At 57.4% G+C, this 14,318-nt stretch overlaps 1 protein-coding gene across 6 annotated transcripts; it reads left to right on the top strand.

The window, feature by feature from the left end:
• The first annotated feature begins 4,547 nt into the window (after positions 1-4,547).
• SELP (selectin P) lies at positions 4,548-14,316 on the top strand. 6 transcript variants are annotated; one of them, XM_064454724.1, is made up of 16 exons: positions 4,548-4,647; positions 5,171-5,261; positions 7,571-7,960; positions 8,058-8,165; positions 8,278-8,460; positions 10,618-10,803; positions 10,936-11,121; positions 11,258-11,443; positions 11,579-11,764; positions 11,900-12,085; positions 12,221-12,406; positions 12,581-12,766; positions 12,916-13,038; positions 13,439-13,469; positions 13,676-13,731; positions 13,951-14,316. In XM_064454724.1, the coding sequence occupies exons 1-15, from the start codon at positions 4,645-4,647 to the stop codon at positions 13,728-13,730; spliced, it is 2,286 nt and encodes a 761-aa protein (XP_064310794.1). In that variant the 5' UTR covers positions 4,548-4,644; the 3' UTR covers position 13,731; positions 13,951-14,316. The 6 variants fall into 6 exon arrangements, with proteins under 6 accessions (XP_064310794.1, XP_064310795.1, XP_064310793.1 ...); XM_064454725.1 differs by having other exon boundaries at positions 13,915-14,316; XM_064454723.1 differs by lacking the exons at positions 13,439-13,469; positions 13,676-13,731; positions 13,951-14,316 and having other exon boundaries at positions 12,916-13,428.
• Positions 14,317-14,318: the final 2 nt, after the last annotated feature.

The following is a 14,318-nucleotide window of genomic DNA, read 5'->3' as shown; positions in this document are numbered from 1 at the left end:
CACAGTAGCTCCTTGGAGTAGAAAGATGACTGAGATCCCAGGGGAGAAAGGATCAAACTGCCAGCTGTGCTGAACCAGGGAGGGGAGAAAGAGAAGAAAGTTTAGCCCTGGCCAGCCAAAAGGTGAAAAATGTCCTCAGGGACGCTTCTGTCTCAGGGGAAAACGCAGCTGGGCTCGGTGCCTGCTGGCAGGGATGCCGCAGGATTTCCTGGCCAGAGAAGAGGACACTGTTGCTCCACAGGGGCTGGCCCTGGCTGGAGACATGGCTCTTGGTGCTGAGTATGTTCATCCGCTAGGCCCAGGTAGGCTGCGGTGGCCCTGCTTGGGGAGCAGGGGAGGACATAACCCATGCTGCAAAGAGCCAGATAGGATGGGAGGGGAGCAGGCAACAGCACGCAGACAGTGACAGCTGTGACAAACAGAGGAATAGGTCTCTGCGCTTGCTTTGTGAGACAGGAGAAGACTGAAATCTCTGCATTAAACCGGATACGGGACAAAAGCACTGGTGATGTCCAGGGTGCTGGTGGCCTGCTCCACCAGCTGCCAGTGCCTCCGCTGGCTGGGTTGCCCCTGTGCCAAGCCACCATGACAGCTCTAGGTATCACTCTTGTGCTGGGAAGATGGGTGCCATCAAGGGAGGGCCAGGCGGGTCAGTGGCCGACCCCAGCCTTCCAGAGAGACACAGTGCCGTGGGGAGCTGGGCAGGGTGCAGGCAGAGCAATCAGTGTTCCCAGGAGCTGCTCTGCAGGCTGGGTGGTTCTGCTCTCACTTAGGGCAAGGGCTGCCTGCATGGCTGTGGGGCTGCCTTCATGGCTGTGGGGCTGCCCCTGGGTGCGGCACATCCCTGGGGCTGCGCCCCAGCAACCCATACCCATCTTGTGCCCCAACTCACTGGCAGGGCAGAGGCGCTGCCTGGGATTCCCCAGGTGGGCAGAGCCACTTGTTTACTGCCTACCACACAAGCAATGAGATATCTTCTGTGTTATCTATGTGCCCTGCATCCTGTTTGGAACCCTTATCTGTGCCACCCATGTGTTTCTGCTGCCAGGCACCAGGGAGCTGGCAGGCAGCATGGGGAGGAGTACCCGGCTGGAAGCAGTGCCCAGCAAAAAGGCTCTCCATCACCAAGGTGGCAGGACAAAGGCACAAGGCAGAGAGCTGTCCTACAGCTGAGATCAAAGAAATATCTCTGAGAAGGACTGAGTGGGGTGGACAGGAGTCATTTGCCCAAAACTACCCCTGCATCCCACAGCTGGGGCTGCCCCAGTGCAACAAGGTCCCTGTGGGTGGGTTGTGGGTTGCCACGGCCCCTGGGCTGACTTGGAAGCATCCCCATCCTTCTGGTCCTGGCTAAAACTTGCAACCATCTCACCTTCTGCAAGCCAGGGCAGCACTCAGATAACACACGTGTCTTCTTGTGGCCAAACACTTTCAAATTGTGAGAAAGATTTTATTGGGCACTGCTTTCCTCCAGGGCCATTGGAGGAGGGTTTGGCTGCTCAGGCTGCAGGCCAGGTGTCATACAGGGAGATGTGCCCAAAACCACCCTGCAGCTCAGGGACACCCTTTGGGTCAAACACCCCCTGGGGACCTGCAGTGAGGGGAAGCCATCCCCTGCCTGCACTCAGTAGGTGCCTCGAAAGCCTCAGAGAGCTGCCTCGGTCCCCAGAGTGGAGCAGGGGGATGGCAGCAGTGGGGCTGCAGCCCAGTGGGGTGTGGGCCCTCATGGGCACTGTGCCACATTCCTGCAGGGGTGCCTCCGGGTCCCTCCTCACTCTGGTGGGCTGCTGAGCCCTCCCTGGCGGTGGGGTCGAGGGGGGCTCCCCAGGAAGGTGCACGCTGTATCGCTGGGCACAGCCGAGGCAGGCCAGCTGTGTCAGGGTGACTCAGTTCCTTTGTGGTTTGCTGGGGGACATTGCTCAAAGAAGGGAACAGGCTGTGCCACCATGGGGCGGGAGCCTCTGCCAAAAACAACACAAGCGTGCCTCTGCATGGGGAGGGAGGAGTGTGGCGTGGTGGTGATGAGGGTGACCCTTGCAGCCCCTGCCCCCAGGGTCTCACTCCACCAGGTCCTGGGCACTCCCTGGGGATGCATTGCAGGGCACAGCCTGGACTTGGCCCTGGGGCTCTGCAGAGGGTAAGCCCTGGGGCTCTGCCCACCTCTGCCCATGCTCACCTACCTCCCCATGGAGCACATGCAGGCCCTGGCGCTGTGGGTCACATCCATACCTGGGCACTCCCAGCATTGTCAGGGTACTTGTGCAGGCATTGCACCCTGCCCTGCACGTCACCCTGGCCGCAGCACGGCCGAGCATGCCAAGAGGGAGCAGAGCATCAGCCTGGACGGGCAGTGACAGCTGTAGCAGCAGAGCCACTTCCCGCTGGCAAGCCCTGCGGTCACAGCCTGTGAGTGGGTTGCCCAACTCCGCCGGCTGTCCAGCACCCTTGGCAGTGGTTTGCAGGTGGGAGTGGGGCACCCGTGCCCCTTCCCCACAGATAAAGCCCATGGCAGGGCTCTTGTGAGAGACAGAGCATCACCTCGATCTGTGGCTCAGGACCAGGGCACAGCAAAGGAGGCACATTTCCATTCCAGATCCCTGCAGAGTCCAGAGGGACAGTGAGGAGGTGACACAGGAAAGTGTCTTTGTACCTGCTCCCTTGAGGCCCTGCCAAGCAAAGCCCTGGCTTGTAGCTTGCGCTGTGCCCTCAGAGGGGTGGCCGTGGTGACAGGATGCAGCATCCTGCCACCTCAGAAATCCCTGAACTGCTCAGCCTGTAAGGCAGGGACAGACCATTCCTTGGTAAGTGGGGCAGCAGGAACCCAGTGGGGAGCATGTGCCAGGCAGCATCCTGAATCCTTCCTGGGGAGCCAACCTTGGAAACCACCCGAGATGTGAAAGGGCTCCTGGTGATTAGCCAGCTCCCAGCAGAGCTGCAGAGCTGATTTGGGTCTTCTCTTCCTCCCACCACGTGTACCTTTGTCTACTACCTGAAAAGCAACCCTCAGTACCTGTCCTGCCATGCAGGACCCCCTCTCTGAGCCCAGGTACCTGCGGGCATGGGATACCTGCCCCCACAAACAGCTTTGAACTTGGCCACGTTCTTCCCTTTGCCGCGGCAGCCGCTGGGTCTCAGCCACCTTGCTTCTGTTTTTCAAACAATACCAGAAACTGTTTGTAGTTACAAAAATAAAAGTGGGAATAATTTTTTGTTTTTTTACTGCTCTGTCCTATCGTGTTGGGTTTCAGCAGAAGTGAAACTGGCAGGGGCACAGCCTGCGCCCCCAACCCCGCCAGCGCCGTGCACCTGTGAGCACCCCTCTGACTTCCCGCAGGTCTCCCACCACATGGGAGAGGCACCTCCCACCTTGCCTGGGTGACCCTCAGCATTTGGAGATGCTCTCCTGCCCAGCAGCTGTCCCTCAGCCTATCTGCCTGCTCGGCTTCTTCTTCCCTTGCCGTAATTGTGCACCCTCTGCACATGAGCTGCTAGAAAGCAAGCGCTCCTAAATTACTGGACATAAAGGCTCATCCTCTGCAATTCCATAAAAATAGATAATTGCAGTAAAACATTTTTCAAGGAAGATATCCAGAGACAGGAACCAAGTTTCATTTATATTGGCCAAGTATAAAGTCATTGTAATAATCTACAGCTTTTGTGGTATGGGTTCCTCCTTTTGTCTAGCATGAGTCCCACTGGAGCAGCATCAATTTCTCTGGAAGTGGGAAATGATTGTGACCTGCATGACTCTCACTTTGGCTTTAGCTGGAAGTGAGCAGAGTAATTCCTGCAGAAAACCATGCCAAGGCAATTTTTTTTAGAAGCAGATCAGGATAAGGAAAGATTTATGATGATTCAAGAATGATCCAAGGGGAGATGGACACAATAAGGCATGTTCCTGAACCATTGGTGGAGGAAGTTCATAACAGTTATTAGCAACTCAGGGGAAGTTCCTCTGGCATGTTCTTGGACCTTTCTCATGAAGGCTTGAAAGCAAAGATCGGAAAATACATTGTATAAGTAACTGTTTATAAACGGTATATGAAGATTCACAGCCAGAGCAAAAAGCCTGAGAGCGAGGAGCGCATCCGGCGCAGGAGCCGGGAAGCTGTGAGCCACGCTCCCACTCAGCCCGCACAGGAGCTCATCACTCCTCGTCTCTCCTCCATCCTCTGACCGCCAGCGCGGGCACTGTGACATGGGCATGGTGGGTCGGAGGGGTGTCAGTGCCCTGGGCACCATGGGCTGGGACTGGACCCTTCTGCACCTCCTGGGGGGCTCAGGCAGGCCTGGCTCGTTGCAGGTTGGCTCCCGTGGCAGCGTGGGGATGCACCCAGCTCCTGTGCCATGGGGTGGGTGATGAGCTGAGTCCCTCCAGGGCTGCAGCCGGTGCTGACCCTGCTGTTCCCTTACAGCCCCAGGCTGGGATCAGGGTCTTGTGGGGTGCGAGAGCCCCACGGCAGGGGAGGCGGAGGCGTGGGGCAGGATGTGGGCTGGCAGCAGGACTGGGGCGGGAGGGGAAGAGGCCAAGGGCAGGGAGCGATACCCTGTGCACTCGGAGGAAGCGTGAGAACCGCTGTCCGCTGAGGGTCAGACACGCCTGGTGCTGCTGGTGGCTGGGCAAGGTGTGTCTGTGGCGCCAACATGGTAGGTCTTGCTCCTCTCCTTGGGGATGGGTCGGGTTTCCCCCAGAAAAGGGTGTTAGGGAAGGGCAGGGCTGCAGGCAGGCACTGCCAGGAACTGCTGCTGCTGCCGTGGACCCACGGGATGGACCCAGGCTGCCCCAAAGAGACCCTGCCCTGGGCAGCAAGGCAGTGCCAGGCACACCGGGCGCTGCGCTGCAGGGGCAGCTGCCAGCCCTGGGGGGGAGAGGGGTGGGGGGCACAGGCATGCCCTAGACTTAGGGGCTCCCCAGGAGTGAACTGCACTGCTGGCACAGCCTCCTCCGCTGCCCAGCTGTGCCGCGGGCACGGCCCCCGCAACGTGCCTTGCTGGAGGGGCCCTTTCTACAGCAGAGCTGTACCTGGCTGGCAGCACCACAGCATGCAAGCTGGCACAAGCAATGTGCCCTTGTGGGTACCAGGACTGCCTGGTAGCAGTAAGGGTGTTTGGCGAGGTGCATGAGCCCCCGTGGGATGTGCATGCTCACATCTCCCTCCCTGGCATGCAGGGCACTGCTGCGGGACTGCGGTCTGCTGGGAGGACATGGGCTCTGGCATCTCATGGCATCTGCTACCTGGGCATCGCCGCCATCACATGGGGTAAGCTGCCTGCTGCCTGTGTGGTAAGCCCAGCGTGACCCTGTTGCGAGAAGCCTGCATGTCCAGGAAACTGGAGAAGGGCAGCAATGTTATTTTGGGGGTTCATCAGTCACACCCCACCATGCCTGCCTGTCCCAGGGCTGGAATGTCCAGGGCTTGGAGAGGGCTGTGTCTGCCTGGGACAACTCCCTCCAGCCAGACCTGCCACAGGACCATGTTCCCGCCGGGAGGGACAGGCCATGTGCAGGGGCTCCACAGGTTGTCTGGTTCCCCAAATGCAGCGCAGCAGCCAGTGCATTGTACTGTGAACTGTAAAAAGGCAGCAGCAGCTCTACCCACTGCCTACACCCATGCCCATGGGCATGGACCTAGCCACAGGACCCACAGGTGCAAGGGTTGGGAGCACAGCTATGATAGCACCATGCAGAGTTAAAGGTCCTAACTGACATCAGGAGAAGAACTCAGAGTATAAACTAATTCAGTTTTGCTGCTTGTAGGATATCTCCTTCATATGTTGGCATTGCACAGAGCAAAACCTGCTGGTACCTGCTCTGTCCCTAAAGAACCTCCATGGGCTGGGTTATTTTCCAAAGGACCTTTCATGTTTGAGCTAAGGAACAGAGGCAAATGCAGAAGTGCCAGGAGGAGGCTGAGATTTAGCTCTCAGGGGAAAACAAAAACACATAGGCACCACAAGTGCGGCAGGTGCTGAGCACCACCCTGGGGGGAGGCGTCAGGGGCTCCCAGGGGAGCTGGAGGGTCAAAATGCAGGCAAACAGCACCCACCCGGTGGTTCAGCACTAGGTGGGGCACAGAGAGGTAAAATAAGGTTGAGGGGAAGGAGTGGGTGTGAGCTGTGCTACAGAGATAGTGTTACTGCTGGAGCTGGAGGAAAGAGGCAGGAGGCTACATAGAGGGTGGGCATGTAGCAGATGGGGTCGCTTGGTCCTTCTCAGTTTGGGGATGGTGTGTGCAAGGGTAGTAGGGTGGCTGCCCTGAGCTGTGCTGGGGAGGTAGTGAGGGCCAGGAGGTGGGTGGTGGGAGCTGAGGATGGAGCAGGCACCCAGGTTGTGCCCTGAACTTCTGTCCTGCAGCCCCAAACTCCCAAGGGGTGTAAAGGAGGACTGTTATTGAAGGCCATGTTTTCCTTAGCTTCAGTTTTATTGAACAAAGTGGATAGGTTGCTCTTTCACAAGGAAAACCAGACAAATTATGGGAATTTTGCTTAGAAAAATGCGTAATTATTGACCAAGCTAGAGCCCTAATTAGACTTGGGAAGCCCTAGATTTACATCTAATCTGCAATGCCCAGCCCTTTGCCCGCATGACCACAGTGTGATATGCTCTCCTGAGACACAAGGGTACCCCAGGCTGGTTGTTTGGAGCAAACTTTGATCCCCATCTCACTTTTTGCACAGATGGAAATATGATCCCTGTATCATTTTCTGCAGTTTTGGAGATACCTTCTTATGGGGAGGAGGGAGGAAGCTTTTTTTTGTGGCTAAAACCCTTTGATTGCATCAAGTTGTGGTGCAAAGTGCTGTAAATAAGAGCAGAGTTTCAGCAAAGTGCTTTTTGCTTCTGGGTGTGGGTTTCAGTTAATCTCTGTCTTTCCCCTGCCTGGTGGGCACGATCAGGATGTGAACTTGACTTTTGCAAGACATTGTTTTGCAATTCTGAATTTTACAAGACTCTTCAGACTATTTCTGGCTCAGATGAGCAGCTTGGGATCCAAATGCTTTTGGGGGTGAGGGCATACTTGTTGCTCTGCCTTGCTCCAAGCTGACTTCGTGTAGAAGCGTAAAGTAAGAAAACCGAAGTGGTACACATCTGTGCTCAAAGAAGGAACCATGTTTAAGGAACCACCTTGAGGTTTAGTTTTCCCCTTTGGGAAACCTTTGTGGGCAGGGGAGTGGGACTGTGGGGCTGGGCTTTCACCCCTTGTGCTGGAGGAGGGGTTGGAATCACTGCTTAGGGCTCTTCTGCCACCTGGGCTCTGCCTGCCCCATCCCATGCTGCCATCTGTCTTAGCCTTCACCCCATCTCCCCCACCTTCCTCCTCCCTGTGCCATTCCCCCTCTGTCCCACCTGAGCTCCTTCTGCCATGCCTCATCCACCTAGGTCTCCGTGTACCCTTAGAGCCCCATTCTCACCCATGCTTGTCCCTTCATCCCGTTTCCTCACCCAGCTGGTTGCTGGCATCTCTTGGCCCTGATGGAGCCCTAGCTCACCCTATGTCCCAAGGGACCCCACCCCTGACATGGCTCCCATTCTTTCTGCATCAATCCCACACCTCATCCTCTCTTGCAGGTGCAGTGACATGGGTGGAGGTGGGTGCCTGGGTGTACCACTACAGTGACCAGGGGGACTACACATGGGAGCAGGCCAGGAACTACTGCCAGACTTTCTTCACCGACCTGGTGGCGATCCAGAACAAGCAGGAGATCGAGTACCTCAACAAGAGCCTGCCCTTCCATGGGCACTACTACTGGATCGGCATCCGCAAGCTGGGTGGCACCTGGACCTGGGTGGGCACCAAGAAGGTGCTGACAAAGGATGCGGAGAACTGGGCAGCTGGAGAGCCCAACAACCGCCGCTCCAACCAGGACTGCGTAGAGATCTACATCAAGCGGCAGCAGGAGTCGGGCAAGTGGAACGATGAGCCCTGCAGCCGGAAGAAGAAGGCACTGTGCTACAAGGGTGAGCAGGGGAACAGCAGCACGGACCCAGGTCGGGTGGGCTGGGGGCCTTGGCAGGGTGGCCAGTGGTTCCTGATGACCATCCTCTGTGTGTGCAGCCTCGTGCCAGCCATTCCCATGCAGCCAGCATGGTGAGTGCGTGGAGACCATCGGGAGCTACCGCTGCGAGTGCTACCCTGGCTTCCACGGCCCCGAGTGTGAGAACGGTGAGCCATCCTTCCCCACCACTCCCTCCCTGGTGGAGAGCCTGAGCCTTGGTGGCAAAGCGGGCAGGTTCATTATGCACCTAACAGGCTGGTGGCACTGTGTCTCTCCCAGTTGTGCAGTGCGCTGAGCTCGAGCCCGCGGGAGCACACATGAACTGCAGCCATCCCTTCGGAAACTTCAGCTACAACTCCACCTGCACGTTTGAATGCCAGGAGGGGTTTGAGCGGCAAGGGACAGGCGTGCTGCAGTGCCTGCCTTCCCAGCAGTGGTCAGCAGAGACCCCCACCTGCACAGGTAGGGCCTGCCAGGAGCTGGCGGGGTCTCAAGAATGCAGCACTGATGCTTTGGGCGCCCAATCCTGCGTTGCCCAACATTGCTCAGGCAAGCAATGGTCTGGGCTTGCTGTCCCCCTGCTCTTTGGGGAAGCAGCTCCTTGTGCTGCGTGCAGGGACCAGTTTCCCAATGTGGCTGTGATGGTCAGAGTGGCTGTGAGCTCTGGATAAGCCTCCTGCTCTCCCCAGCTGTCCCTGTGCTCTTGCTCCCCATTCTGAATCACACCCAGGTGCCAGCACCCTGTGTGCACCACATGGGGGGAGAAGACAGTGTCTTGCACCTCCATCACCCTGGTGGCACCATCTGATCCTCCCTAAGCTCACTTCGATGCACCTTGGGAGTGTGCTTAGCATCTCAGAGGCCCTCAGAGAAGAGTGAAGGGGGACTGCCATCCCACAGCGGGGGGAAGGGTGTATCCTGGCAAGCAGGGTGAGGACTGGTGAGATCAGATTAGATCTAAGCTGGGACAGACAGAGCAGGGCAGGAAGCCACAAAGGAGAGAAAGCTGTAGTATGTTATGCTGCAGGGGCAGGGAAAGTCTTCCCACCAGTGGCTCAAGAGTTTGCAGCCAGGTGCCTCAGAGAGGTGCTGGGCTTTTCTGGGGGTGTGAGACCCCTGCTCCCCTTTCCCTGTGCTGCTGTGTGGTGGATTCACAGCCTTGCACAAGGGAAAAAAAGAAAACCTGCCTTGAAGTTAGTGCTGCCAATGACACCTGTGCTGGGTGGGCCTGTGGTCCAACCTGGGACTTGTTTTAGGCATCCAAGAGCAGCAAAGCTTTCTGCATTTAAAGCGAACAGGCATGGAGATGTGATGTGACTGTCCTGTGGTCAGCATTGCCAGCAGTGGCAGGGACAGGAGCTGGCTCCCAATTTTGTGGAAGTCCCCCAAGGCAAGCTGGGCTGAACCTGCCCACTCCAGGCTTTTCAAGTCCCCAAAGGCTTGCTTTCCCAGCTCATTCTTTTTTTCCTGCTGGCTGTAGGTATGATTGTTTTTTATTTTTTGCAAAGAGTCAGATGAGTCAGTTGGTCACCCTTGCTGGTAACGAAGCTGCATTAACAAGCATTGCCACTTGGGTTTAGCCCAAAAATGAGCAGAGGCTCCTGCTGCGGTGAGGCTGACAATGCACTTGCACTGCAAGGGATGAGGCTGCCTGCCCTGCCCTCATGCCATGCCCTGTGTGCGCCTATAGTCATCGTGTGCCCCCAGCTGGTTGCCCCCAAAAGAGGCTGGGTCAATTGCTCCCACCTGTACTGCATGTTCGCCTTCAACTCCACGTGTGCCTTCTCCTGCCATGAGGGTTTTGAGGCAATGGGAGCATGGAGGCTGCAATGTGTGGTCAGTGGGGTCTGGATGGACCCACCCCACACCCCGCACTGCATAGGTGGAGCCCAGGCTGCCTGCTGGGGACTGCCTCAGTGCTGGGTTTTGGGGCCCCAATAGACAGCTTCAGGGATGCTGTGAGAAACCAGACTTGCCTGTAAAATAGCTATGAAATAAATCCACCAAGGGAAGTGTTTGGTGTCAGTCTCAAAGCAGTAGATGCAGGGAATGGGGTCTGTCTCACCCAGGCTGGGTGCCAGTAGTGTTAGATGTCTTCCTGGCACTAACTTGCAGTGGTCCTGCAAGCAGTGGAGCTGCTCGCCCAAGCAAATGTTGGGTGCTGTCCCAGCATGCAGCAAAGCACACCCCAGGCACAGCCTGGGGAGGCTGGCATGCAACCCCTGTAACTTTCTGTCAGCCCCTCCTGGTCCCCTACAGCCTCACAGCCATCTGGGTGTCCTTCCCACTGTACCACTGTGACAAGGCTGGAGGCAGGTCTCTGCTCCCCTCCAGGCAGGGAGGTAAGTAGGACTGCAGCAGCTGTGGTCCTTCATCCCAGGGGCTGCGACCCAGGGTAGCACAGCAGATAAACAGGGCCCTGGCAGAGCAGAAACTCCTCCCCCCAGGAAATCACTCATATGGCACAAAAATCATTGTGCCAACTACATTGTTATTGTTTTTGAAGACATGAGACTTGTCCGGGTGAGAAAGGTAAATCAAAGACATATCACCATAGATCTGATTTTATTTGACTGTGATTCATCTATCCTGTCTCTGAGACCTGCTCTCCCATTGCAGCCATCACCTGTCCAGTGCTCAGCGCTCCAGACCGGGGAGAGCTGAACTGCTCCCACCTCCACGGGGACTTCACCTTTGGCTCTACATGTGCCTTCTCCTGCCAGACGGGGTTTGCGCTGATGGGGTCAGAGAGCCTCAAGTGCACAGCCACAGGGACTTGGACTGGGGATGCCCCACGTTGTGAAGGTAGAGCTGCTGCTAGAGCTCAAGGTGCCATTGGCCTTGGGTGACACTAGGATGTTCCCCAGCCTCTTGGTCCCAGCAATTTAGTCTCCCAGTCCCCAGGTTCCTGCTTGAAGTGTGCCTCTATCCCTGCAGCCATTACCTGCCCGGTGCTTAGCGCGCCAGACCAAGGAGAGCTGAACTGCTCCCACCTCCACGGGAACTTCACCTTTGGCTCCACGTGTGCCTTCTCCTGCCAGACGGGGTTTGCGCTGATGGGGTCAGAGAGCCTCAAGTGCATGGCCACAGGGACCTGGACTGGGAATGCTCCAAAATGTGAAGGTAGAGTTGCTGTTCAAGGTGGCACAGGCCTCAGGATGACACTAGGATGTTCTCAGGTGTCTTGGTCCTTTCATCCTAACAGTTTAGCCTTATAGTCTCCAGGCTCCTATTTAATTGTGCCTATTTACCATTGCAGCCATCACCTGCCCGGTGCTCAGTGCTCCTTTCCACGGAGAGCTGAACTGCTCCCACCTCCACGGGGACTTCACCTTTGGCTCCACGTGTGCCTTCTCCTGCCAGACGGGGTTTGCGATGACGGGGTCAGAGAGCCGCAAGTGCACAGCCATAGGGACTTGGACTGGGGATGCCCCACGCTGTGAAGGTAGAGCTGCTACTAGAGCTCAGGGTGTCACTGATCTTGGGTGACACATCCTAGTGTCTCCCTAGCCTCTTGGTCCCAGCAGTTTAGTCTCCCAGTCCCCAGGCTCCTGCTTGGACTGTGTCTCTACCTCTGCAGCCATCACCTGCCCGGTGCTCAGTGCTCCTGTCCATGGAGAGCTGAACTGCTCCCACCTCCACGGGGACTTCACCTTTGGCTCCACGTGTGCCTTCTCCTGCCAGACGGGGTTTGCGATGACGGGGTCAGAGAGCCGCAAGTGCACAGCCCCAGGGGCCTGGACTGGGGATTCCCCAAAATGTGAAGGTAGAGTTACTGCTCAAGGTGTCAGAGGCCTAGGATGACCCTGGGATGTTCTCAGGTACCTTGGTCCTCTCATCCCAACAGTTTAGCCTCATAGTCTCCAGGCTCCTGCTTGAAGTGTGCCTATTTACCCTGCAGCCATCACCTGCCCGGTGCTCAGTGCTCCTGTCCATGGAGAACTGAACTGCTCCCACCTCCACGGGGACTTCACCTTTGGCTCTACATGTGCCTTCTCCTGCCAGACAGGGTTTGTGTTGGTGGGACCAGAGAGCCTCAAGTGCACAGCCCCAGGGACCTGGACTGGGGATTCCCCAAAATGTGAAGGTAGAGTTACTGCTCAAGGTGTCAGAGGCCTAGGATGACCCTGGGATGTTCTCAGGTACCTTGGTCCTCTCATCCCAACAGTTTAGCCTCATAGTCTCCAGGCTCCTGCTTGAAGTGTGCCTATTTACCCTGCAGCCATCACCTGCCCGGTGCTCAGTGCTCCTGTCCATGGAGAGCTGAACTGCTCCCACCTCCACGGGGACTTCACCTTTGGCTCTACATGTGCCTTCTCCTGCCAGACAGGGTTTGTGTTGGTGGGACCAGAGAGCCTCAAGTGCACAGCCACAGGGACCTGGACTGGGGATACCCCACAATGCAAAGGTAAATCACATGTCTGGAAGTCCTCTCTTGTAGCAGCCTGCTTTCCCCAGCATCCTGTTCTCCTTAGCACCCCTGGTCCATAGCAGTTCATCCCCGGGCTCTGCAGCCCACATGTCCCCGTCCTGCCACCACGGGTCCTGTCCTACTGATGCTACCACTGTGCTTTCTCTCCAGCTATCAGCTGCCCAGTGCTGGACCCCCCCAGCCGAGGCCAGTTGAGCTGCTCTCACGTGCACGGGAACTTCACATACAACTCCACATGTACCTTTTCCTGCGAGGAGGGGTTTGTTCAGTTGGGAGCAGAGGTGCTCTGGTGTGCGGCCACAGGGAACTGGACCAGGCGTCCCCCTACCTGTGCAGGTATGGTGGCACGCCCCCCTCCTCTAGCACTTGCAGGGTCCAGCTTCCTGCAGCAGATCTTGAATGTGGTGGAAGGCACCCCAGCAACTTGGGGGCTGTGAAGTCCTTCAGACAACTTTCTAACCTGTGGGTCTGTGTATCTGTTTCAGAGGACAGTGCCCCCTTCTTAAAGCAAGTCCTGGCTTACAGCAGCGGCACAGCTCTGGCGGTAGCTGGTATCGTGCTCTCAGGGACACTCATCGCCCTCCTTGCCAAGCGGCTCAGCGACAGAGGTACAGAAATGCCTCTCATAGCCCACCATCACTTTGGCCAGGGGCTCTCAGGCAAGGTGGTTAGAGTCCCATGGAAGGGTGGGATGATCACAAGAGTTTAACAGTGTGACTGCCTCAATCCATGTCTCTTATTTGCTGTGAGTTGCTTGGGTCCTTGGCAGTTTTTCCAGCTGAAAGTGTCAGCAGCCAGGTTTGGAGGGCAGAGCTAGAAAAACACCTTCACTGTGAAGGGGAAGAAGGCAAATGCTTCAGCCCCTCCTCCCTGCTCCATCCCATGCTCGTCAAACACGGTTCAATTTCAAACGCTGCTGCTGTGGCTTTTCACATCCTTCACTAAACAGATCTGATTATTTCTTTCCTATCTACTCTATCCCCGTGGACATTTCAACACCATTATCAGAGGAGAAGAAGAAGCTCCTGAACCCGACCAGGTGAGAGCTGCGCTCTGGAGAAGGGCGGCTCTGCCCTGCGCCCCTCAACAGCCCTGCAGTGACTCCGCTGCCACAGAGATCTGCCTGTGTGAGGCTGCTCTTGTACGCAGTGGGAGCATCTTCAAGGCTGACTGGGTGCTGCTGGCCCACGCCCTTCATGCTCCCGCCCTCTCCCCCAAGGTGACACCCGTGTGTCTGTTTTCCAGTGACCTAGGATCACCGGGAGTCTTCTCCAACGCAGCGTACGACGCCAACCTGTGAGGTGAGCGCTGGCGAGACGCTCGCCGCACCGGCAGCGTGCTGGAAATGTTCCCCCCGTGCTTCTGCTGAGTGTCACATGTGGAAAGCTCGCCTGGGCAGCTGTACTCCTGGCTGGGGTTCTCCCGGGTGGCGACACCCCTGGGAGGGGAAGGGGGAACCCGCTACTTTCTATGCTGCTCCAAAGGGGGTGACGCCAGCTCCGGCTCTCCCGCGCTTCCAGCCTGGCCGTGACCGAAACCCACCGCGTCCCCCAGCGCTGCAGACCCAGCGGGAGCCGCAGCCGGCTCCCAGAGGGACTTCACGCCTCCGGCTGCAGCCCGGACCGATGCTGCCGGGTGGAGACGGCACCCACGCTGCGTGTACGCCGCCCCTTCCCGCCCGCCCCGCCGCGTGAAGCTGCCTTCCTGCACCACTCACGCACGAAGACCAGCCTGGGGCCGTGGGTCGCCTCCATCGCCTGCCGCGCCAGCCCCTTCCCCTCACGGAGCTCTCTCCCTCCCCTTGGACGTTCCCCCACGGCTCCTCCCGCTCGGGCTTCTGGCGACGGGCTTGTGTCAGCGGGGCCTGAATAAACGCCTATGTCTAATG

Source organism: Phalacrocorax carbo, chromosome 6 (assembly GCF_963921805.1).
Source record: "Phalacrocorax carbo chromosome 6, bPhaCar2.1, whole genome shotgun sequence".
NCBI classification, from domain to species: domain Eukaryota; kingdom Metazoa; phylum Chordata; class Aves; order Suliformes; family Phalacrocoracidae; genus Phalacrocorax; species Phalacrocorax carbo.
Note: the sequence above shows the minus strand (reverse complement) of the source record. Positions and strands in the feature narration are given on the sequence as shown.

Excerpts from the sequence above, each read along its gene's own strand:
- SELP (XM_064454723.1), top strand. Across the intron at positions 11,122-11,257 it reads GAATGCTCCAAAATGTGAAG|CCATCACCTGCCCGGTGCTC; the intron begins GTAGAGTTGCTG and ends TTACCATTGCAG. Across the intron at positions 12,086-12,220 it reads GGATTCCCCAAAATGTGAAG|CCATCACCTGCCCGGTGCTC; the intron begins GTAGAGTTACTG and ends TTTACCCTGCAG.